Raw genomic sequence first — 25,977 nt, 5'->3', positions numbered from 1 at the left:
AGTCTCCTTTTCTCAAGACTATACAAACCTACTATTGTCAGCTGCTCCTCATAACTCTTGTTTTTCAGTTCCTTCACCAGCTTTGTAACTCTTCTCCGCTCACACTTTGCTTGAGCAATTCCATATCTTTCTTACAGAGAGATGCCCAAAACACAATGCCATACAGCCACTTATTTCCCTAGTCCTGCTGACAACATTTTTGATGCAAGTAAGATGACTTGAGCCATCTTGGCCATGTGGGCACACTGCTGACTCATGTACAGCCAGCTGATCAGCACCCCTAGGTCCTCCTTTACAAAGCAACTTCCAAGCCTCCCTTCTGCAGCTCTCTACTGCTGCGTAGGGTTATTACAACCCAAGTGCATAACCCAGCACTTTGTTGATGACAATAGATTAGTGATAATGCTGTTGAATATAGTGATTAGAATCAGCCCATCAATCTAGCCTATTTAGATCCCCTTGCAAAGCCTTCCTGAGCTCAAGAGTGTAATCCTGCCTAACTGGGTATCTGCAAATACGCTGAGGGTGCACTGGATACCCTCAGCCACATCGATGACAGCAATGTTAAACAAAACTGGTCCCAGTACAAAGTCATGGGGAGTGCCATTAATGACTGGCCAGCAAATGACTGTAAGATAGAAGTACAAGATAGCCTTTGTAGATAATTCAGACTCAATTACCTCAAGACAGTTGAACATCAGCACAGATACTTATCAAAACAGATAAGCAAATAGTACCACTCACAGTTTAACCACTCAAATTTGGTACTAGCCTTTTCTAGACTAGTAAGGTCCTCCAGTTAGTCTTCCAACCAGATACAAGAGAGAATGGGTGACTTAATAACCCTCTTTAAAGACAAGAGTGGTTCAATACTGTGAAATCAAAATCTATACTTTTGTGTCCACAGAGGCAGCAATCTTACAGCTAGAAGGCAAAGGAATCAAAACTGATAGACTGGTTTAATACACGAGCTAATAAATTGTGTATGGATCCAGTTTAGACCTGATTAGCATCCAGTGATGACTAATTAAGCACATATGACAGTTTTAGTACAAACTGTTGATTGTGGGAAGGTTGCAATTGGTTGAAATTTTATTTCAATTCAAAATTTAGTTTCAGAGCATGGAATTTACATTTTCTCATCTGGCTACTGCTTAAAAAAAAACATACTGTAACCAGAGAACTGTTTTGATCTGCTTTAAATGCTGCTTCTGCATGTTGAGAAATCTTCTAAGTTGCTTTTGCTTTATGCCTTTGCTACTGGAAAGAAAATAGACAGTACTGCACAGATGTCACACGGAACAAAAGATATCTGAACGGTATTGGCTTTGCAAGCAAGTATTTGAATAACCTCTCTCTAGCATTTAAGTATAAAACAGCTGCTGATGTAGCACTCTAAGAAGGATGGTGAAATGAGTTAAAGTCAATTTTTATCCTTTACAGCCTCAAATACTATTTCAACCTATTAGATTTTGTAAAGAAAAAAGATATCCAAAGCTACTTGCATGTATACATGTATATACATACTTACATATAAAAAGTGCATAACAATTTTTGCATGTTCAAGCATAGGACAAAGGCACTATCTTCAGAAGGCTGGGTATTTGGGCATTGAAAAACAGTCATGTCGTACTGAAAATATGCCCATAACCCACAAATTAAGGAAACAAAGCTACTCTTATCACAATCTCAAATCTTCCCTAAATGTGCAGATGCTGGAACATCAGCAAGCTTTTATGGTGTCTCAAGACAGTAAAAAACAATTTGTTTGTTAAGTGGTGGGAGGCTACAAATAGTAAATAACAAAAAATATGTACTTTGCAGTAGCTAACTTCTAGATCCCTCCTCACTATAGTCCTAGTGCTTAATATTTTGTGTTCTCTTTTGTTCACATACTGCAGCAAACATCATTGATGTCAAGTAAAGACGCTGGTGCAAAATCAAATCATATTTGGCTTAGGAAGCTATTTATGTACTTTTTGAAATCTTCCTTAAAGAGAAGCAGACAATGTATTTACCATATTTATTTATTTATTCAAAGCACAGGAAAGCCTGTTTGCTAAGTTAAAATGAAAGAACTATGTATTTTATAGATGCGCATTTTCAAGAAACTGAGGAAGAATAAGAGCTACGGTAAGAAACCTCTTTATTCATCTTTTCAATATTATCCTAAAGAGGAAAAAGAACATGCTCTTAGGAATAAGAAATCAGCACATGGGTTGAGATAAGGTGTGTGAAGAAAGAGGGGAGGGAAAGGAGAAGAGGGGATATACAGATCAAGTAATGAACTACACAACTGCTCACCACCAGCTGAATAATGCTGGTCCCCAAGCAAAAGTGCCTGTGGGTGTCTCCCTGACCTCAGCCACTTTCCCTTGTTTTATTTTTCAGCATGTACTCAGACAGTATGGAATATCCCTTTGGCCAGTTTAGGTCTGAAGCCTCGTCCATGGTCTTCCTTCTTGTGCACCACCTCACTGGCAGGGCAGAATAAGAATCTGAAAAACCCTTATTGTAGTGTAAGCGCTGCCCTGCAACAACCAAAACATTACCTTCAACATGGATGAACTTTGAAATAGAATTTTGATGCGCTAGCAAAAGTAAAAATTACTAAATCTCTGTCACTAGGTCAATAATTTCCAATTTTTATAAAAATTGAACCTCCATTCTATAGCTAAGAGCAACAAATTTGAGGAAAAGAAAGCCTAAGATGAAATATAACTTGCTAGATATTTAGATGGCAAGAAGACTGATTTTGAATCTCTTTTAATTCATAACTGACTGTAGGTTATACCCCATATAGCCTACACTCAGTTTTGAATATCATGTCATCCAGGACTGACTGCTTTTCTTGTATTAAGAACAAAAGCAGCATTCTAAATAGATATCCAACTTTTCTTCTCTTGTCAAGTATTTACCCAGCTAGTATCACACTTCCCCTTCTCCATTCCACAAAGAGAACCTCTGAAGTTGCTTTGATAAACATAGATATACTAAGATTATTATTTATATCATCTTCATTTTATTGCAACAGAGCATGTGAGGCTAGCAAATACTTTAAACGTCTACCAGAGCAACAACTACTCAAAAGGAGCATCATATAAATTAAAATGAATTTATGTAGTTACAACTTTCCTTGATAGTCTTTGTATTTGTACCAATATGGACTTCATAGATTATTTCCACAATATTAAACAAACAAACTTTACTTATTTACATAGGATTTTACAAAATATATAATTTTTCAACGGAAAAAGATGCTAACTAAAAAAACTGCATCTGGGAAAAATAGGGTAATCTGCATCCTTTCTTCAAGAACTCAGCCTAAGTGTCATCTCAAATATGAAAAAAATACAGAAATTAAGATTAAAAAATAGTCTGTGTTCAGTTCTGCTTCTGTACTTTTGTTTGCATTGATGAATGGACTACTTGTTATTTTGAGCACAATATCCTGCTTGATTTTTCATCACAAAAACATTAGGACTGATACTTTTTCCTTCTAAGTGGATGCCACTATGGATTTCAAATTCTATTAAAAAAGAAGTACTGAGAGTATACCAAAGCACTACTATTTGCAATTATTTCTATTAAATATAAGCCCGAGAAACTATTTTTTAAAAATTCATACCACATTGAAGTTGCTTATACCATTAAGTCAAATTTCACTTACAAACTTCAATGGCTTTAATGAAGTCTGATCCTGGCAAAAAAAAATACATCAACACGTAAGTGCAATTTTTGATCAAAATGCAAAGGATTCTTGTATGTAAACTTGAGGACATGCAAAATTATTTGCATAATCAAGGATTAAATTATCAGGCAAGTTGTAGCCTTTTGAGAAAGGGGATCCCACCAAGCACAAACAAAAAGTAAGAAAAAATTTATTACATAATGAAACAAAAATACATTCAATATCCTTTTTTCTTTCTCCAGACATCATACTACTTCTCTTTTCACTTGAACTTTTGTTTGTAGTTATTTCTGACTAGGGTGGACGGACCAACGAGTGCTCACATTTAAGGTTTACTCTTGTAAATATTTCCCTAAACTAACACAACTGCCAATAATGACCCCCCAAAAGTTTATGTAAACATATACTCTTATAAAAGGCATCTAGAGCTCAGACAAATGGTCAGTCATAATTCTGTGAGGCTGAACAATACCAGGTTTGACATTTAGATGGTTTCCAACAGTCCTGAGTGTTCTTACTATAGACTTATCAGTTGTTATTGGAACACTGCAGACATACAGATTGGATAAATGATGACTGCAGACACGCAGATTAGAGAGGCTGCTTAGTTTGGTTTGTTGTTTTCTGTTGCTGTTTTGCTCTGTTTTGTTCTGTTTTATATTTTTATTCTTTTCAAATTAAAAAGTTAACATCCTTACTAACATGGCCTGGAAAGATTCAAGAGTTCTGCTGAGATGTCACACTTTGAAGAAAGGGATCTTCTTCCTCTTGAAATACCATCAAGGTCCATATACATGGCAAGAGAAAAGAAACTAAGATCTTTATTACCTACTGGGTTGTCAAATCCTCAGTTAGCCAGCAATACAAACTGACATGATCTACAGCTCTCCCAGAGACTCTCTATGTTTCTGTCATCAAACACCATTTGAGTTTCAAGGGTGTCCAGTACATTTAAAAATAAGGCCAATAATTTCAGAGCTCAGACAGGTTTCAAATAGCCTAAAATTAGCATCCTCTTTTGAAAACATCGGTATCTCATTATAAGTTATTTGCTTTAATAACAACCAAATTGCTAAGCCCAAGGATCCCGCTATCCTACTAGTTTGTTTTTAGCAGTTACTACTACTGCTTATGGAAAAACGCAAGAGCCAGGTATCATACTCATAGCTCTCACAGATATGTGATGTGCTAACTAAATGTGATGGACTAACCAAAATACACAGTGATTGGTCTACATTTTTTTAACATGCAAGCATCAGTTTTCAATGTTCAACACAAAAAGTAGCAATCCTAAATTATGTGTTAATTAAAAAATATTAAAATAAAAATATGTTAATTTGCTGCCAGCAAAAAAGAAAGAATCTTGAGGTCCATTGTCTCTAAAAAAGTCATCCAACCCAAAGAAAATAAAGGTCCACAAGTCTCAAAGGAGTAAAATAAGCATCAATGAATTTGCCATGAAAAAGTAGAAAAATGGTAAGCAGTTTCTAAAGCCCTAGAAATGCAAAAGAGCATGGCCGTGAAAGGCCCTCCATGGTTAGCAAGGAAGCAATAATGACATCCAAGGAAAGAGAATAATCATACAACTAAACAATGCAAGAGGGTCAAGACTCAAACACAAGCTCAGGTGGCAAAAATATTGAAGCCTATATATGGAAGACTGCGCTTCCTGAAGGAATGAAGAAAAACAAGGAATTTAGAACCTCTATAGGTTCTGGCAAAATGAAAGGAAATTAAGGAGTTGAAGACTTTGAAATACTGGGCTTTCAAATGGGATCAATAAAACTGGATTGGGAATGAACTGATCTGAAGAGACTGAACACACCCAGGGAACACACCCTGTTTGTCATTTGAATTCTTTTAGCAAGTTTTGTTCAGTTGAGTAACTCTACTGGCTCACATTTGCAACTGTGAAATAACCATGGTATTTAGGTACCAGAAAAGCCTACACTCAATTCCTAAGGGTCATCACTAACACCACCAAAACTGAAGGACTACTTTTAATCTCCTGCTATCAGCCTGTTAGTACTCAGAACATTCAACTAATATTCGTCTTTTGGTGTAATACAAGGTCAGGTATCTTAAAAGAGGAGTGGCCAGCAAGGACAGGGAGGTGATTGTCCCCTCTCTATTCAGCTCCTGTGAGGACCCACTGGAATATTGCATCCAGGCCTAGGGCACAAAAAAGATATGCAGCTCTTGGAATGGGACCAGAGGAGGGTTCTTAGATGATCAGAGGGCTGGAGCACTTCTCCTATGAAGAAAGGTTGAGGGAACTGGGCTTGCTTAGCTTGGGAAGAGAAGGCTCCAGGGAGACCTCCTTGTGGCCTTCCAGACTTGAAGGGAGCATATAAGCAGGAGGTAGTACAACTGTTTACAGGGGTGAATTGTGATAGGACAAGGGGGAATGGTTTTAAACTAAGGGGAGGTTTAGGTTGAGTATTAGGAGGAAGTTTTTCACAGAGGGTGGTGACACACTGGAACAGGTTGCTCAAGGAGAGACTGTAGATGCCCCATCTCTGGAGGCATTCAAGGCCAGGCTGGATGTGGCTCTGGGCAGCCTGGTCTGGTGGCTGGCTATCCTGCACACATTAGGGGACTTGAAACTAGATGATCATTGCGGTCCTTTTCAACTCAGGCCATTCTGTGATTCTATGATCTTTTCCCTGCACAATCCAATTAGGAGCACTATAATCTTTGCAGCCTCATATGTTTCCTACTCCTTTTTCCTCCAATTCTCTACCCTGTAAAAATGAGAGAACTTAAAATCAGAAATAAGAAATGCTGTTAGGCATTTGTACCCTTCTCAGAGTTCTGCAAAAAAGCACTGAGTTTCTAGATTTTAAGCTGTTTAAATTTGATCCACAATGCTTTTTTTTTTTTTTCTTTATTTTTAATGTAGAGTTTAACATACCAACAAAGCTATCTGGATCACATTCTTCTTCTACTAGCAGGAAATTTCTGGGAAGCTATACACAGTCACTTGAACTAAAATATCATGATATCAAGAAGGTATGCAAAATTAAGTTTTCCAACTTCAAAGGTATGCAGGAAGCAAGAAATAATGATGGCAATTATTATATGCAATCAAGATTTTGTTTCCACACAAAAATTAAAGGCAAATTTTATAAGACAGGAAGAGATGTAAAGAAAACATAAGTAAAATGTACATGCTTTCAAGCAGAATTTTTTCCCATAAAGTCAGACTTCAAGGGAAATGCAACTGACTCACAGTAGCAGCTGCTAGAATAGACAGCTTAAAACACCTAATTAGGTCACTCCATGCAAGAACTATCATCCTTTTAAACCACTATAAAATGCTGAGGAAACACCCCCCTAAGAAAAGGAAAGCATTTGGGAATATAAAGACACAGTAAGTATCAGCCAATGAGGAATAAAGGAAGTGCTAAATGCTCTAAAGCCCTGATACTTAAGGTGAGACTAAAATTTATGACTGTTGCCTTTCCTAGCAGACAGGAATACAATTAGAATTCTCAAAATGATAGTCCCTTTGTGCTGGCATGCTGTGTTATGTTATACTGCTAGAGACAGAACTGAAGATAAAAAGGTACCCTTTCTAACCCAAGGAAACAGCAAACTTTTTCTTTTTTTTTTTTTTTTTTTCTTCTTTTTTTTTTTTTTAATAATGTGGGTTTGGGCATTGTTTTACACACAACTTATGTCTTAAATGAAGCCATGTATGTAGTTATCATTGCATGAGCAGGAATAACCATGTAAGTAGCTGCTTTATGCAAAGAATCTCCAAAAAAAGTATATCACATGAAACAAGAACAAGCGAGCTCTTATGAGTCACATACCCTTTGCTGTCCAAACAGCTTGACATTTAAATAACTTAAATTATTATTTTATTTCGATTTAAAAAAATTTGAACGTGCTTGGCTTGATGAACTGATGAATGAAAAGCATCAGGAAGTATGCATGCTCCTTCTTTCACCCTTTACTTACATTCAGTGATAGGGATCATTTGGAATGAACAGTCATTAGAGGAAGCATAAGGAAATATACACAGAGGTTTTCTCATCTCCTCCACAAAGAAAGCATTATTACAAATTCCAAATACACAGTCCGGATTCAGATAACCACAGATGCTTTTCCAACAGAACACCCTCCAGGCATCCTTTCCCCACAAATTCTGGGAAAGGTACATGCAGGGGAAGCACTGCCATCTTCCCAAAGAGCAGAAACATACCAAGAACAGAATCCTGAAGATTGTTCCTTCTCAATATCATCATTTTGGCCTGCACATCTCTCACTCCTTTCACTTTCTTTTTTTTTTTCCTTTTTCTGTGTGTACTTCCTGTGTCCCTCATGGTTCCACAGATCATTGCTCTTGTCATACAGTTAAGTGAAATGTGCAGTCTTTTTCTCACTCACAGAAATGATTGGAAAGGACACACGTCAACCTTTGCGAACCACATCTTTGAAGTCAGAAGAAATTACTAAGCAGCTCCCTCAACTTCATACAGCTTCGAGAACATGGTACTCAACATCACATCTACCTCCAAATCAAATATAATCTGTGGTAAGTGACCAAAGCAACAATGAGTCTGTTTCATGCTTTAATTTATGAGTCTACTAAGCAAAAACCTATCATGGAAAACTCAGTGACATATTCAAATTATCTACAAATATGAGTCTGATGTGAAAAAGAAGAGCATCACTGAATGTTGGATTCTTAAATTTCATAGTCATTAAAAAACTAAACCTACAACAAAAACTATACAATACTATTACATGACAGCATTATTTTTTTTTTTTAATCCCTGAGGATGATTGCAAGATGAAAGCTGAATACAGAAATCTACAGAAAGGAAAATCAAAACATCTAGCATGAAACAGAAATTTTCACATTTGATTAGTTGTACAATTTATCAGACTCCATATTGTCAGACGGCCCCTCTACTGCCATCTGTCACATGGCAATAAAATGTAATGGAATAGTGGTGGAATGGTTCAACCTCTACTGCCATATGACCAACTTCTGCCAGAACGGTGTGGGCCAATGTAGGATAAAATAGGATGCCTTACTTTTGGAGCAGTCCTTGTATTTCTCCTTCCAGCCTTCAGCTGTGTATGTTTTACTCTCTATATATATGCCTTCTAGTCTAGTTTTGGTACTAGGAAACAGTAATTCAAATAGCATTTTGTTCTCTGCTATTAGCAAATGCTATCTGATAAGCAACTTAAATATTTTTTAGAAAATTAAAAAATAAATGGGAAATTTTAATTGCTAGATGTTGCTGTACTAGTACTAGAGCAAAAATCCTTCTGTTATTGCACAACTGGAAATTGTACTGTCAAAATAATAATATTTAATTAAGCTTATTATTTTCCAAAATTACATGAATACTGAAAGTTTGCTTTCCTCAGCTTCCAAAGCCCACTGTTTGACTAGAAAATCTTAAACCAAAAAAGACTTATAAATAAACTACTTATCTGAATTTTAACATGTTCTCTCAGGACATAATGACAAAGTCATCAACAACAACAACAAAAAAATGAAATTATATTAGCATCAAGTACTGCAATTAATAGAATTTTTAAAAACTTCAGTTTTGCAAAGCAGAAATTCAGACACATGTCTTAGAACTTATATTTTACTTCCCAAGTCCTTATAACACTGAAATTAAAGATCTCAGCACAAAGTATGCAAGTAAATCTACTAAGGAAAACCCAGCTAGCAACAACTAGCATTTTAAAATTGATTTAATAAAACAGTTTTATATTACAGCGATTTTACTCTATTAATTAGCTGATAAAAAGGAGTCTAACAAAATACAGAATGAGGTAAGATAGTAAAAGCATTCTTTACCTAGCCATTCCCAGGCTGGAAAAGTTTGAAGGAACTATCAAAACATCAAGCCTGGAAAAGGGATGGGTGCCCAGTGTGGAGTAAGCAGCTGAGAGGCACTGAGGAATAAGCTGAAGTAAATGTTCTTCACAGCGTTCCATGAGGCACAAGGGAGCAAAGACTCTATAGGGAATGACTCTTTGCAATGTGGCAGCAGGATTTTGGAAACGGCAGGGATATTCCACATGACCACAGCTTTCTTTATGCCATCTGACAGTAACAACAAAAAAATAGTTTAATGTGATACAGAAATCACAATGGAATATACTAACATAAAGACATTTTCCAGACACCAGAATGATACAATTAGTTCACATACATCTATCTCATTTCATCTTCTCATACCATTCACCCATGTTTGGCACTGTGAAAAAAGAATCAATATTATTACACATCTGAATAGAGCAAATAGAGTTACTTATAACTCAAAAAGAAGAAATAGCCAAACCTTTCTTTTATAATAAACATGAATAAAAAAACTTAAAAACTAAATAATGATACAAGAATGCTTCTTTATTCAGAGCATTTCTACTTAAATGATGATCCAAAAATCTTTTTACTCCCTTATTACATGCAACTACAATTAAATTCCATTTTTTTTCTGTTGTTTTTTTTAGTTAAAAAAAAAAATGTCCATGAGTTTTTACTGTTTTTGGGTTTTTTTCTTAAATGAAAAAAAAAGTAGGTATCATTTCAGTCTGATCAACACAGATATCACTATTAGTAGCAAGACAATACTAAGTTACTCTTACAGAATATTCAAAGCTGTGGCTAGAAAGATGAATAAATGTGATCCTTTCTAAATCTGAGTCATACACCTTTATCTGTCCAAATAGATTTGTATCTGAGCAAAGATCAGCTTCATGTTTTCACCTGTTAACTTGCCTTCTCTACAGGGCAGAGCCTCTCCTGGTATCAGATTTCAGCTTCAAGAGGCTGGTTCTACTATGCTTTGACAGACAAAACACTTACTGCACCAAGCATCACCCAAAAGCATTTATATTTGTAAGAGTGTAAAAGTAAAAATTCACTCCAGGTAAGTGCTGATACACAAAAACAAATGACAAGATGTAGAAAAGAGCTATGCTTCTCAGAAGTGCCAAAATTTGTAAGTGTCAAACAAACACCTTGTGTAAAAGAAGCAGATTTTTATTACAGAAGCAGAAAAACTCTACCATTAAACACTTCCTTTTTTCCCGAGAGTTGTCTAAACCACAATATTTTTGCTCTAAAAGAATATAAATTTGTATTTAATTGTCAGAGTTGAGATTAAACAGGAACATAAAAGCCATCAGCTCAATTCTCTTAACATTTGCCAATTAGTCATTATGGAGATAGGAAACTTATTTTACATTCTAGCTGCATTTACTATTTTGATGTAGTCTTCTCATACCTCGCTGGTGTCTGAACATAAATTATATTACATATTTAAGTAATTCCTTTTGGAGATCCTTTTTCCTGCTGCTCAAGAATCTATACCCTTTATCATTCCTGAGACACTACTTTAATATCTGCTTGATATCGATTTCATATCCTTTCTAGAAACCTCTGCTACTGGTTTGGTTACTTAGTCTTACTGATTTAAATAAACAGTGAGCAATTGCTGTGCTAACTCCCAAATGTGCTTTTTTAAAAAATCTTTTCGGGTTAGTTTTTCTTCTAAAGCTCACCTGTTGCAGATTTCAATTTATTCAACAAAAACAAATGAGAACAATGAACATCACACTGATTAGAACTTGCTGTATTTTTTGCTACAGAAAGATAAAGAAAATCCCATTTTCCCAAAGTTTTCAAAAAATAAAAATTAAACAAACTGTCTGATTAATATCCTGCATCAAATCCATCACTGAATATCCTGCACGTTAGAGAAACATGGTTAACAGTTACTGAGTACTTCTGTATAGACAGTCATATAACAAACAAACAGTAGAGAAATAAACAGAAAATAATTTCTAAAAGCTTATGTATGTATAAACTGCTTTAAAGCTTGAATAGGCGTCTGTTACTGACGTTAAACAAAACATAAAATTTCCTATTCCCAAGATTTATTAGGATTTTTTAAAAACAAAATTAGCCAAGCTGCAAGAGATCAGAGTCCTTTAATTTTAAATTTTAGCAATTACGTCCTCAGTTTCCAAATCCTCACAAACTCATACCAAAATGCTAAGGACTTCCACAATCTTAATGCTAACACAGTATTAGTCCTAAAACTTATGAGTAAGGTTTTTTGGGTTTTTTTGTTTGTTTGTTTTTTAAGCTATGTCTGAGACTTCTGTTAACTAGGGTGAATACATGTGGAATCAAGCTTTACTGCTCCAGAAAATTAATTTTTGACTTCAGTTGTCATTGGAAGGACTATATGACATTATAATATTCATTCACAGGGATCTCCAAGAACGAGTCCAGGGGAGGGCCACAGAGATGATAAAGGGCCTGGAGCATCTCCCTTTTGAGGAAAGGCTGAGTAATTTGGGTCTCTTCAGTCTGGGAAAAAGAAGACTGAGGGAAGATCTCACTAATGTTTACAAATATCTAAATGGACAGACAACCCTGTAATAATTTAAATGCAGTGAATCTTTTTGACTAGATTGAAAAGAGAGATAAATGTATCCAAAATAATTACATTTCTACAGACTTTGTGAAAGATAACAAAGTAGCCACTGCATGTACTGGACAACAGGCTATTTTTCATTGAACGTATGAACGTCCAAAATTCTTTCACAGAACCACTGCAACATTACACACCAATCCAGGCAAACAACTGTGCACGTCAGCTCTAACTGCAATGGGACTGTAAAAGAAAGGAGAAGTAGGGGCTTGCATTTGCTAAGAACTACAGCACTAGTGGGCACTAGATATCCAGGATGTGCCAAGCAGCACTGAGGATTATACAGGAAGAGACTGTAATAAAAAATGGAGAATCTGCTAGTCTTGCAGCAGAGCATTAAACACCACAGGATGTAAGATGCAAATCCAGAGAATGCTAGGATTAGTGCTATTGCTCATGAAACAGTTTGTTTTTACATAAAAAGAACCACACCCTTACCCATTAAAAAAAGCCTTGGGAATTATTTCCCTGCCACAATTTTTCTAGTAAGATGAAAAATTCTGTTTTTATTCCTGTACTGAAGTGGCTTATTTTCACCTTCCATGGAGAAAATGTCACTGTGGAATAAAATGTCGCTTTTCAACAATAGTCCAAACACCAACCTGAAATCATCTTGTGAAAATGGCATGGAAAACTCATCTTCTGTCTGGATATCAGCCGTGAAGCACTGCTGTTTGACTTCCTGCCAGCAGCCTACAGCAATAGTGAAGGTGGATGCTGGCATTGGCATAGTTACATAGTAGTACCAGCTCGTGATACCTGTGAATAAAAGGAACATTTGTGCAGATTCATCAGTCAACACATCATATTTTTGTGCACCTGAGATTTTGGGTCATATCTCTCACGTTATGTCCTTGTATTTTTGTTGAAGAAGAGAAAAAAAAACACTGAGACATGTAAGAGCAGTTATGTGACCACCATGGATTCAATATCATTTACTTGTATCTGTACTCAGCACTGGTGAGGCTGCATCTTGAGTGCTGTGCTCAGTTTTAGGTCCCTCACTGCAAGAAAGACATTGACTTCCTAGAGAGTGTCCAGAGAAGGGCAACAAAACTGGTGAGGGGTCTGGAGCACAGGTCTTATGAGGAGCAGCTGAGGGAGCTGGGATTGTTCAGTCTGGAGAAGAGGAGGCTCAGGGGAGACCTCATTGCTCTCTGTAACTACATGAAGGGAGGTTGTAGCTGGGGGTCGATCTCTTCTCCCATGTAAATAGTGACAGAACTAGAGGGAATGGCCTCAAGTTGCACCAGGGGAAATTCAGACTGGATGTTATGAAATACTACTTTTCCAAAAGAGTTATTGGGCACTGGAATGGGCTGCCCAGGGTGGTGATGGAGTCACTGATCCTGGAGGCGTTCAAGGAATGTTTAGACATGTTGAGGGACATGGCTTAGTGAGAACAATGGGTGATAGGTAGATGGTTGTACTGGATGATCTTGACTGATCACTTAATCTTAGTGATTCTTTGATGTGATGATTCTATACTTAAGACCTTAACATTCCTCTATGTGCTGATATCTTCAGCTGTAAAAAAATCTATACTTACTGAGATGTTATTGATGCAAGGATAACAGCATTACTGCCCAATAATTGTATCAGATGTGAAATCTAATGGCAACCATAATGACACAAAAGATTAACATTTAATTCTGTCAACCGTGGATCACTTCCTTACACTTTTGTCTTGTCTATATGACATTACAAAGATTACAAACCCTTTTCTTTGTGTTCTGGACAGTACCAAACTGACAGAAAAGTTTTAACAACACTAGTACTTATGGATCAGACTTGGCAATCTGAGATATAGAAATGACAAGCAGGGAGTTAGAAATTAATCAGATAGAATATTGCCAAAGTCAATTTTCAGGTCATGATAATCCAGAAGCTGCTATAACAGGATTAGAAAATCCAATAGAAGGTAAGAAGATGAGACTTAATAGTATACAGTGATGGAAGACAGAGAGTATCTTATATACTGACTACATATGCAAACACGTGTGAACAAACTTCAAGATATTTTGGGGCAGCCTACCTTTCATTAATCTAAACACTGCTTAGGTTTACATCTGCCTCTCTAAAAAGAGAACAGCATAAGGGTCACATTTAAGTACCCATCTGTGGGCAGAAGTACTGTTGATACACTGTATTAATAGGTTAATTACTCTTGGAAAGAGCCTCGCCTACAGAATCGTGTGCAATTACGTGTAGCCATGGAAACTGTGGAAACAAACAAACTTCATTTATTTTAAGAAAACATTAATACTTGCAATAATGTTCTAAACAGGGTTATGGAACACTATCAACAGGAAAAAAAAAGATGCGAAGGTTGGAAATAATCAAGTAGCTACCACAAGGGGTATAATTAGGGATATAATTATCTCCTTACCAAATGACACTAGAAGATCAAGTTCTGCAAAGAAAGGACAAGTTAAAAACCTTACTGCTCAGCCTCAACAAATTTTGCTACCTACAATTTAGTATAATGTTTATAATGCCTTTTAAGAGGCTGAAGCTTCATCTTTCTTTGTCTGCCACAAAAAGCCTCTGCCTTTTATATGCAGTAGCAACCACTTACACTATCTCACTCTCTTCCACTTTGGCAACATGAACCACTACCATCAAAAAGTTTTGATTGTCAGTGGAACATACATTACTCCTGCAATTTTCTTAACCTCACAACAGTATGCGAGCAAAAGGAACTTATTTGAAACAAAGAGGATAAATGTTTTTGTTTTTTTAAACTTACCAAAGCTAGGAATGAGCCAACAAAAGCGAGTTCCATTTAGAGCAAAAGACGTGGCCCAGAACAGTACCAATTTACTGTTTTGAAAAAACAGACTCTCAAGTAGAGTAACATGGATTTTCATTTATACAAAATTTTGCTGAGGGCCCAAGCCTGCTTGTATTCAAAACAGCAGCAGCTTTACTTTCAATTTAAATGGGCACAAGAGGTAGTCCATACAACTTCATTTTCTGTAGTTTTGTTATGCAATGCATTAAGAGTTATATTAACAATAAAATCTTTAAATACCAGCAAAGGAAGAGGGAAAAAATAAGGAAAAACGAATGCATTTTCAATGGAGTTCTGAAACAAAAATGAAAGCCAAAAGGCAGTCACAGAAACATTGTTCAAGGTGGCAGAAGATGTAACAGAAAAGACTCACAATAGTGAGGACACTATCTAAAACTAAAGGAAAGAGATCTTCGCTACACAAATGGAGGGAGAGGAACACAGAGACAAATAAGTTTAGCAAGACAGGCTGGAGCAAGCAAGACCACAGAGGTTTTTGGTTTTGCTTGTAAGAAAAGGGGGATGGTAATTTGAAAAGAATGTCAAAATCAGTTTGCAGTCCAGAAAGAAGAACAGTATGTACTGCATTCACAAATTTACATGGACTGGCAACAAACATGATATTCAGAGGCAGAGCAAACCCCGAAAAAGGATTCACGTACCAAACACTGGAAATTAGGTTTTCTTGATATGTGTCTCCAGATTTATCTAAACTTGAGTTTCCTGAATAAAAGAAAAGCAACTAACATACAGCCTCTCTTCTGTTTTCCTAGTCTCATATATATTGCAGGCGTTTTACAGATCATTCAAACTCTGGATACTCTTAGGACAAGATCCAAGATCCATATTGTCTACATATGCAACTGGAACTAAATCCACTTCCTGCAGAGATTTAGATGCCCTCCACTCATACCCTAGAATGGCACAGGATAACTAAACGTTTTTCTAACAGTGGTCTTCCCTTCAGCAACTGAATTACACACACTGGCATGAACACAGTCTCACAGAATGTCCTGGGTTGGAAAGGACAATAAGACTATCTAGTTCCACACACCAGCCATGGGCAGGGTTGTCACCCACTAGATCATATTGCCATAAGTCCCATGCAGGCTGGGTCTTGAACATCTCCAGTTTCTCTGGGGAATGTGTTCAGTGCCTCACCATCCCAACAGTGAAGAATTCCGTTCTTATATCTAATTTATATCTATTTTCTTTTAGTTTGACACTGTTACTTCTTTTCCTGATAGTGATCCTCACTCCATTTTTTCCTCTAGAGTCCCTTAAAGTATTAGAAGACAGTAATAAGGTATCCCTGGGGGCAATCATATTGCTCAACCTGCTAGCCAACTTCTTTTGATGCAGCCCAGGATATTGGCTTTCTGAGTTGCAAGCATATACTGCTAGCTCATGTTGAGTTTTTCATTTATCAGTTACCCCCACATCCTTCTGCACAGTGCTGCTCCATTCATCAGCCAGTTAGTTCTGATGTTTGGAGACAGCAGCTGCAGCAACCTGGCCTTATTGAACTTCACGAGGTTCGCACAGACCCAACTCTCAAGCCTGTCAAAATTCCTCTAGATGGCATCCCAGCCCTTTGGATGCAATCACTCAGCTGATTTTTTACAAAGTGGCCCATCAAATCCATGTCTCTCCAAATTAGAGATAAGGGTCTCATGTGGGACCATATCAAAGGCTTTGCACAAGTCAAAGTAGATCAGTTCCTCTTTCCTTGTCCACCAGTGCTGTCAATCAGTTGTAGAAGGTCACCAAACTATCTAGACATGATATGCACTTTGTGAATGCTTGCTGTCTACAATCATGCTTTCCGTATGTATTAAAATGGTTTCCAGGAGGATCTGCTCCATGATCTTACTGTGTGCAAAGATGAAGAAGACTGGTCTATTGAAGATGACTGGTCTGTTGCTCCACAGGTCCTCCTTTTTACCATTTTTAAACATGGCTGTTACACTTCTCCTTTTCCAGCCGGATTTCATACCTTTTCAAATATGAAGGAGAATGTTTAGCAACTTAATCTGCAAGTTCCCCTAAGTTTCTGGGATGCATCTCATTGGGTCTAATGGAATTGTGCATATTCAGGTTCCTCACATGGTCTCAGAGCATCATACGGTGGGTAGGACTTAATTTCCCCAGTTCCTACTTCTAGACTTGGGAGGTATAGTAGGAGCAAATGCTGGTTAAGACTGTGGCCAAAAAGTTGTTGAATATGTTAGCTTTCTCCATGTCAGCTGTAGCCAAGTTCCCTGTCTCATTCATCAGAGGTTACGATTTCTTATGTCTTCCTTTTCTGTGTTCTATACCTGCAGAAACCCTTCCTGGTATTCTTCACATTCCTAGTCAAGTTTCACTCTTGCTGTGCCTTGCCTTTCCCTGTCCCAACCCCAAACCCTAAATAGGTTGTGTCCTTACAAACTTTTCATGTAGACCACTGCTTCCACTGTCTGTGCATTTCTATTTTGTATTTTAATTTCTTTAAGAGGTCCTAACTCAGCCATGTAAATGAGATCACACTGTAAGGAAAATAAGAGAGCTCTCTCTATAACGTGTTCACTGATCTATGATTGAAATGGTCTTCATGTATGCAACACTTCTCTACAGCAACAACCATGAAGTACTGTTTCAAACAGAGTTTAACTCTCACTGCTAGGGTTGCCTCCTGCCTACCTCTTTTCTCCCATAACTTCCTTTCTTTAACTTTCTTCAGACTGATGTGATTTGTTTCATTTTCCATTGTTTATATCCTCACTATGCACTGGAACGACAAGCTCCACTCTGTTCCTTTCCCCCCCCCTTCTTTCTCCTGACCATCCTCTGCTTATCAGTGGCTTCCTTGTAGACAGCACCACCTCTAGGATAAGAGAAAGTAGTACAGATCAAATGGGAAGATTCCTCTCTCTAATGAAGTTCATAGCATTTTGTAACCATGAAAATTTTTTCAGACTAAGCAAGGAAATCTTGGGAACAACGAGATGTTCATTTCCCAACCTATGGGAAATGAAGAGCACAACTGGTCCTTATATTTGAAATGCTTATTCCCTCTCCTTAAAATCAGACTTAATTTAAAAGAATTAGATTCCTATATATGATTACCTTGGGCAAAATATTTTCTTACAGATAATTTAAAAATCATTTTCCAATTTTATTTTTTTTTCTCAGGATTGCAAAGCAAGTCTATTTTACAATTACACAAATTCTGCAGCAACAATCATCTATTCTATAAAACTGGAAAACAATCTATTCAAAATTTAGGACTATATTTAACAAGAGTAAGAAATTATAAGCTATTTCTAATTGCCCAAAACAACAACTTAAAGGCCATTTATTTACTGTACTTGAAATAATAACAATGAATCATGAAATTACATATTAGAATTTTAATGCATTCAGCTATCTTTGAAACTAGTAAATTGTTTAAGTCCTGCAGAGTTTATTGTAGCTGAAGAATCACGTGAAAGCCACTGTCTGATAATGCCTGATGGAGTATTAAGATTGTATTTTGTGGTGTTTATATCTGTGTTGGCACAAACTACATATTTGAGGGGGAGTGTGCTAATATACAAAAACAATGTCCATGAATTAATAGAAGAACACAATTCAGCTACTTCTAAAGAATTAGAGGTATCCACACAACCCTGGAACTTGATATACAAAGTAAGAGCTAGCACTAGTGTATAAAAACACAGCTTAGTAAACTAGTAGCTGGGGCACCAGGATGAAGAATCCTCCAGCTTTCTGGAACTCCTTGAAACTTGCAGAGATTTTTTATCTTATCTGAAGGACAGAACTTCCCATATCGCTTTCCCACATTCATGCTTGAGTATCGGTTCAGCACTGACTCAGAAGGATGAGTAGCATCTGACAAGCTGTCAACTCCCATAGTGTAATTCCTGCTACATACTGGAGATCAATCAACATGAGTACCAGACTCTTTAATTTTGCCTTGGGAAAAGAGAGAAAAGCTCAAATAAAATCTTTTGCTGTAAAGTATAGTCAGGTGATGGCTTCCATACCACTGTATTTCTAATAACAAAACACATCTTCTAGCTGAAATCAAAGTCTACACAAGATAGAAACACTAGGAATATGTGAATATAGAGTAACTGCACAGAGACCAAACCTCTTGATTTCATGCTTACTCTTGAACATGAATAAAAATTAATACAAAGGTGCTTGTGACAAAACATATATGCACATTCTGTGTGTAACAGCAATGAAATGAAAATAATACTAACAAAAATTAAAAAGTATATCCAGTGCTTAAATGCCTTGTATTAGACATAAACACATCTATAGTGTTCCCTTCTTCCCGAAGGGCCTTACCAAAAGCATTCTTCTGACACTTTTTTCTCCCTTATGTACTACATAAAGAATGCATAGTATTTTGAAGCACTTATAGATTTTATGTGAATAGTTCCCATTTCTACTTGGGTAAGTAACATTGCACTATCTTTCAAGCAACTGTGGCCACATTTCATTTCAAATGAAAGGATGAGCCATAATTTTATAGGAGAGAGTATGCAAAAAATGCTATGTGCAATTAGTAGAAAACCTGCAAATTCAAATGGAAAATGAGGATTCTGTGCAGTGAGTAGCCCTCATCTTGCCTTGGCATGGGGTCAAAGCATCTGTACACCTAGAGATGTAGATTTATGAAGCAGAATGCAGATTTCTGTTTAAAGGCCAATGGGTATAATCTTTGCTGCTGCTCTCTTATTAACTGCTTACGCACTTATTAAAAATATGATCTTGAAACAAAAATTCAGCTAACCTAGTTCTATTCAGAATAAATTAATTAACAACTGCCAAAATGCTTGTTTTTCCTAGGGAACTCCATTCTTTAAAATAAATCTTGGTGTTCTGCCAGTGCGATTTTATAAATATGCAGTATAGCAACAACATATTGTATGTAAAAATAAATAAATAAATAAATAAAATGTTTTCATTTAACTTTCCCTGAAAAGCTGGTAGATGTGATCTAAAGACAAAATTCTAAATTAGATAGATTTAATATGCCCTGCAAAGTTGCAAAGTGAAAAGATCTATATCGAGCAGCCTATTCAACAGCACAGGCCTACTAATAAACCTGGATTCCTAAACTCATTAAGAATTCATTTAGATTAGCACCTGAGCTTTGTGTTTTGTCTTTAAATCATTCCTGACAATATCACTGCTTTCCTTTCTCTCCTCATCTATTCTGTACATTGTTCACAATTCCAAGCAGGTATCTAAAAGTTGTTTGTTATTTTTTTGTGTATATAAGCACACTGATAATGAGGCAGTCATTAATTGCTAAGTTTCTGAGCGTTATTGGAGTATAATATTTACTACCTTTAAAGAAATCAAGCAACTCTTATTTCATGACAAAATTAGAACAAATTAAGAGTCCTGTGTGTCATGTAGCTCTGTAAGTAGAATCTTCGACACTCTTGGGAATGCCATCCTGGGGGGAGGGAAAGAAAAAACCTAAAGACAGTCTTGCTGCTTCACTTCAGTCAAGTTTAGCTCAAAACTTCTCCGAAAGGAATTGACACAGGACACAGGACTTACTGATTACAACTACTACAAGAATTTAAACTAAAAACTCTTATATTCTCCACATGGTGACAGGCCAACTTTGGGCCACTAAGTCCCAATCCGTTAACGATATGGTCACTGATGTCATTTTCAACACTCCATCAACTGCATTTTAAAATGCGGTTTTCCCCAGAATTAATTTTTCTCTTAATACCACAGAATCACAGAATCACAAGGTTGGAAACGACCTGCAAGATCATCTAATCCAATCACCCTCCCATTCCTATCAGTACCACAAGCTACTAAACCATATCTCGTAGCTCCTCATCCAGGCACCTCTTGAACACCACCAGGGACGGCGACTCCACCACCTCCCTGGGCAGCCATTCCAGTGTGTGACCACCCTTTGACAGAAAAAGTTTCTCCTAATATCCAACCTAAACCTCCTCTGGTATAACTTCTTGCCGTTTCCTCGGGTCCTACTATTTGCCTGGGAGAAGAGGCCAGACCCTTTTGCACCACAGCCTCCCTTCAGGAAGTTGTACAGTGCAATGAGGTCTCCCTGAGCCTCCTCTTCTCCAGACTGAACAATCCCAGCTCCCTCAGCCGCTCCTCATAAGACTTGTGCTCCAGACCCCTCACCAGTTTCGTTGCCCTTCTCTAGACACGTTCCAGGGCCTCAATGTCTTTCTTGTAGTGAGGAGCCCAAAACTGAACACAGTACTCGAGGTGCGGCCTCAAGTACCACCATATACATTTAATGGACTCTTTAAACTAGAGTCACAAAGCATTATTACTGAGGAAATAATTATTTCACAATATAGACTTTTCAACTAGTGAATTGATTAAGAGAATATTGATTTTAGCTGGCCTGTGCCCATTTATGTTGCCTAAAAATCTTCCACAGGTTTTTATTTCTAGAAATTCACATCAGAATCCTTTCTTTTCATAATACTTTACACTATGCAGACACCACCAAGGTACAGGTAACAACTCATCAGCAAGGCAGGAGTGTGAATAAAAATAAATTATACAGTAACGGCAGAACTGTTCTCCTAGCCTGAAATCAAGAACAATTTCTTAATACCGTGTCAGGAAATGACTATCGCCCAAATGAGTGAGAAGCTCATCATAGCAGTTGTCCATATTTCAGCAGCAGAGTCAAGGCTTGAAACGTGCTTTACATATGACCAAAATAATTGGACAATTCAATGCAAACTGATGGCTCTCAAATTAAGGATACTTTTATTCATTCTTCCCCTCTCAAATATAAATTTGATTCTTTAGAGGGGATTTTTTTTTCCACAAGCACCTAATTCTAACCTTTTCCATAAGCCTTCATTGAACAATCTTTTCACAGGATAAAAACCTTTGCAGAGAACTACTATACAGTCTACAATTCTTTTGGCCAAAAGGAAGTAAAATTATATACATCAAAAGTATGCCTACGCTACTTTTCAGTATCCAAATGTTTCTATATGTTTCCCATTAAAGAAAATTTTGGCCGTATCTAAATATAGGCATCAGCCCCTTTTTGCAAGTGTTGAGAGATTAACTTATTTTATCACTATATGCAGTTTTGAATGATTATACAAGAAGTCAGTTCACTACGGCAGTAGCTAAAAACAACTATTAAACTTTGCCTGAGGGGTGAATTATGGAAAGAGTGAAACTGAGCAAAGCAATTCATCAGGACAGGAATAAGTGAAAAGAGTTAGTCATTTCATATACAGTTTTACAGTTGAAAATAACTGCTGTAAGGATTAAATCCTGCCTTGTAATCATTGTAATTATTTTAAGTATTAAAATCTTATATTACTTCAGAATGGAGACTTCCAAAACAGTTCCATTTGAGGCTGGCTTTCCTTGAGTTCCAAGAGCTTCTTTTATCAGAATGGGTAAGATACAAGGACTATAATCTTTATTTCATTTATTTACAACTAGAGTATATAGCTGTGGAGTGGTGGGCCTTGTCCAAACATAAGGAGCACAAACTTTCTCCATTGCAAACGGAAATGAATACATTTATTTAGGGACTTAAACTTTAAAAACTTAAAAAAAATCAGTGTATATAGCCACCAGATGGATGTTGGATTCACCCCACAAAATGTTCCCATTCAACTTATCTCCATTTCTCTGTGCAAAAGTTAAGCTCTCTTCTTCTGTCTGCAGCCTGAATACAGCTTGCACTTTCTGCAGCTCTACTGATTAATGTTGGTTAATGCCACAGTGGTGCTGTACGAATCCAGTTTACTTTGTTTGTCAGAGGGAAAGTGGGAATAAAACAGAAATCTAGGACTTCTCTCCCAGTACTGGACCAATTAGTACTTAAATTAGGCCTAACTAAGGAAGGATAATTCTAAGTATTAATGTTATTGAGATGCATGAAAATCCTAATTTTTCACTGAACATCAATGAGTACCACTTCCATAAAGCAGGATTCCTATTTAAAGGTCTAACAACAAAACTACTTACACTAGAAAATATTGACCGTGCTTCTCAAACAATTTCAAAACTAATGGTGGCAAGACATCCTTTATATTATTTTGATAACTGCCATAAAAATTTCTTTATCTGTGCAGACAGAGGTCTAAAGAATGAAGTAACCAATAAAACAGAAAAATGCTTGGTTGCTTTCAGCTGCAGATAGCGTTATCTACCAATTTCAAAAAACAAAAAACAAAAAATAAATCAAAACAAACAAACAAAAAACACAAAACCAACCCAAAAAGCAAACACCAGATTTTCAGAGTACGGAACTGATATTCTTCATCTATTCAGTATTTTTCAGGAAACATACAATACAGTGGCAGCTCTTAATTACTGCCACATTAAGCTACAACTTGGACTGAAGAACAGACACTGAAAGTTTAATTAATTAAGGCTTGGATTGTCAAGAGCCCGATTCAGTACTTTATCTGTCAAACATTCAACTACACAGCAATTAAAATAAAGTCATTCACAACAAGTGAAATCTAGGTTTGGAAAAAGTAAGTCTGTAAAATATTCTCAAATTCTTACTAATTCTTACTGAGACCTTGAATAGGCAACCCCACATAGAGATTACTTGTAGATATCCTTTAAGTGCTTTTACATCCTTTCAAAAATAATGTCATTACTTAAGCTGTATATCCAATTATAAAGCTACTGAAAACACTGCTGTAGAAAATAAATTTCACCTTCTTGAAGCTGGACTGGTTCTGCTGAGTTTTCACCACTCATCAATACAACAAAGCCTGCCGATGCTCGGACTGACGCTTGCCACGTTGAGGAGGCAATGGGTGGCTCTTGGCACGGGAAAAGGGCTCTGTTGTTTATCGGTGATCCCATCGTATAAACACATGGCCTACATGGAAGGAAATGAGATGGGTGGCAGAGTTACAAAAAAAGACTCAATTGTGTTTTCTGTCAAAGATCAAACATACTGTTGTGTCGCTTTTATACTTAACTTTCTCAGCTAGGTTTCAAACTTGTTTGACAAGAACCAAAGTTCCATTTAAGCCATTTAAGACAAGATAAAGAAAAGCAAAAATACAACAATAATTTTTACATAAACCACAAAAGAACTTTCTGCATTAGCTTTTCAGTCTCATACAATAGCTCTAAGCTGAAACCATAAGGCCAAGAAAGGCTTCTATCTTCTAAGGATTACATTGTAGCCTTTACTGACATTTATGACACTTCCTCCGCCTTCCCTCTGCCTTCCTGAAGCCCCATCTGGAGTTCTGTGTGAAGGCTTGGGGCTCTCAGCACAAGAATGATGTGGAACTGTTGCAGTGGGCCAAGAAGAGGATATTTTCTACTTGTTCTTTGCGTTTCAGCAGCACCGGTCACATCAAATAAGTTGAGCATGAAACCAAGGTCTGTTCCATGTATGTAGGGTGTAGTGTTTAATATCAAAATTACTTCTTTGATGATATTTGATATAACATCACAATTTTGATTTAGAAGAGTGATATAATATATACTGGAAACACAGAACAAATTAACTTCCCCCTATTAAAATACAGTTACTGCAATACACAGTTCAAATCACAATATCAGTATGATTCCTATTACCAGCCTGTAACACACTCACCACTATGGTGCTGGACATTCACAGCCATCAGAAAGGAATACATGGAATGAAGATAGTGCAAGCCTACTAGCTGTCTTCAACAACTTCTTCTTGTTTAATTTTTATACGCTATGTTGCCATGTATTTAATCCCCCATACTGACCCAGTTGACTCAGGGAGACATTAACAATCTTTCAGTGAATTCAGGGAGAAACATGTACATCAGCAGTCGATCTACTCAACCCATACAGCTGTTTATCTAAAACAAAGATCACACAATGGCCCCTTTTGTTCTGAGATGTCAGCTTTCTTTGTGACAGCTGCGGCCAGTCATACTCTGTGCTATACTCAGAAGTTCATATCCATAACCAGTGAGTCTTCTCCCATTTTAGGGGTTTACTGGTCCATCATGCTATGCTAGGTGCCACCTCTTTGGGTACCATGTCGCTTTTTGCCTCATATGCTTCAGCTGTCCATTACAGAAATGCAAGATTATTTATAACAAATGAGTAACTAAGTACTTCAGCTACATCTGTGATATACATTTGAATACTGCAGCTCAAAAACAAAAGCATTTACATATGCTTACTTGCATCTGTATTTGCATTTTTACCTAATTATACATTTATGCTTGCTGTATTCACATGTATAGCTTTCATAAAGTCAAAAAACATTCATGAATTCTTTAAAAATGTGTTAATATTTTAATCTAACAGTAAGATAGTACGAAGATAACAAGCTAGATGGGTATAAAATGTTTTTTAAAGAAAAGGCATTTACATTGGTCAAACAAATATCAGAATTTCACTTTTTTTTTTTTTTTTTTTTTTTTTTTTAAGAGCTCATTTCACAGTTTAACTATTTCCATTTTGGGGACCTCTCAAATCAGCACAATTTTAAATCTTTCTTGAACTTTCCCAAAATTGCACAATTGTCCTTTAATACCTTCTAAAAGTATATTTCTTCCATAGCAATCATAGGTGAATCATATACTCCAAGAATTCAACTCATCTCCTTTCCATAATTTATCTTTTCCTACTTATCTATCTTTCCTATTTATCTACTATTTGGGCACCAAACTAAAAAAAAAAAATGATTACATATGAATGTGCTGAACCTCAGTCCAAACAGACTGACCTGTTCATGTGTGCCAAAGTAAACAATGCACAGGTCAGTACACGATTAGGACCCAGCTTTCATTGTCATGCTTTTCCATTGATGCCTTTCATATCAAAGATACTCTTTCATTCCCACACCCTCATTAAACAAAGATTTCCAATTCCATTCCGTTTTCTCACTAATATCAACAAAATCAGTAACTAATTTAGACAGCACTAGAAGTGCTAGCAAGTAGGTCAGAAAAACAGTGGGAAATATCTCCCATTAGAGGCAAATTTGCAAGCTGCATGTCTTGGTATCAGCT

The 25,977-nt window shown here is 36.7% G+C and overlaps 1 protein-coding gene across 1 annotated transcript in view; it reads right to left on the bottom strand.

The window, feature by feature from the left end:
• LOC122183475 (aminopeptidase O (putative)) overlaps positions 1-25,977 on the bottom strand; it is a 103,854-nt gene that overhangs the window by 64,472 nt on the left and 13,405 nt on the right. The window contains exons 3-5 of the mRNA XM_042877444.1: positions 23,677-23,843; positions 12,774-12,930; positions 9,525-9,773 (exon numbers count right to left, since the gene is read on the bottom strand). Coding sequence (XP_042733378.1) covers positions 9,525-9,773; positions 12,774-12,930; positions 23,677-23,843 — 573 coding nt within the window. The remainder of the gene's footprint in view (positions 1-9,524; positions 9,774-12,773; positions 12,931-23,676; positions 23,844-25,977) is intronic.

This window comes from Lagopus leucura, unplaced genomic scaffold (genome assembly GCF_019238085.1).
Source record: "Lagopus leucura isolate 7727_CA_CO unplaced genomic scaffold, USGS_WTPT01 Super-Scaffold_100018, whole genome shotgun sequence".
In the NCBI taxonomy this organism is placed as follows: Eukaryota; Metazoa; Chordata; class Aves; order Galliformes; family Phasianidae; genus Lagopus; species Lagopus leucura.
This window is presented reverse-complemented; position numbering and strand designations above follow the sequence as displayed.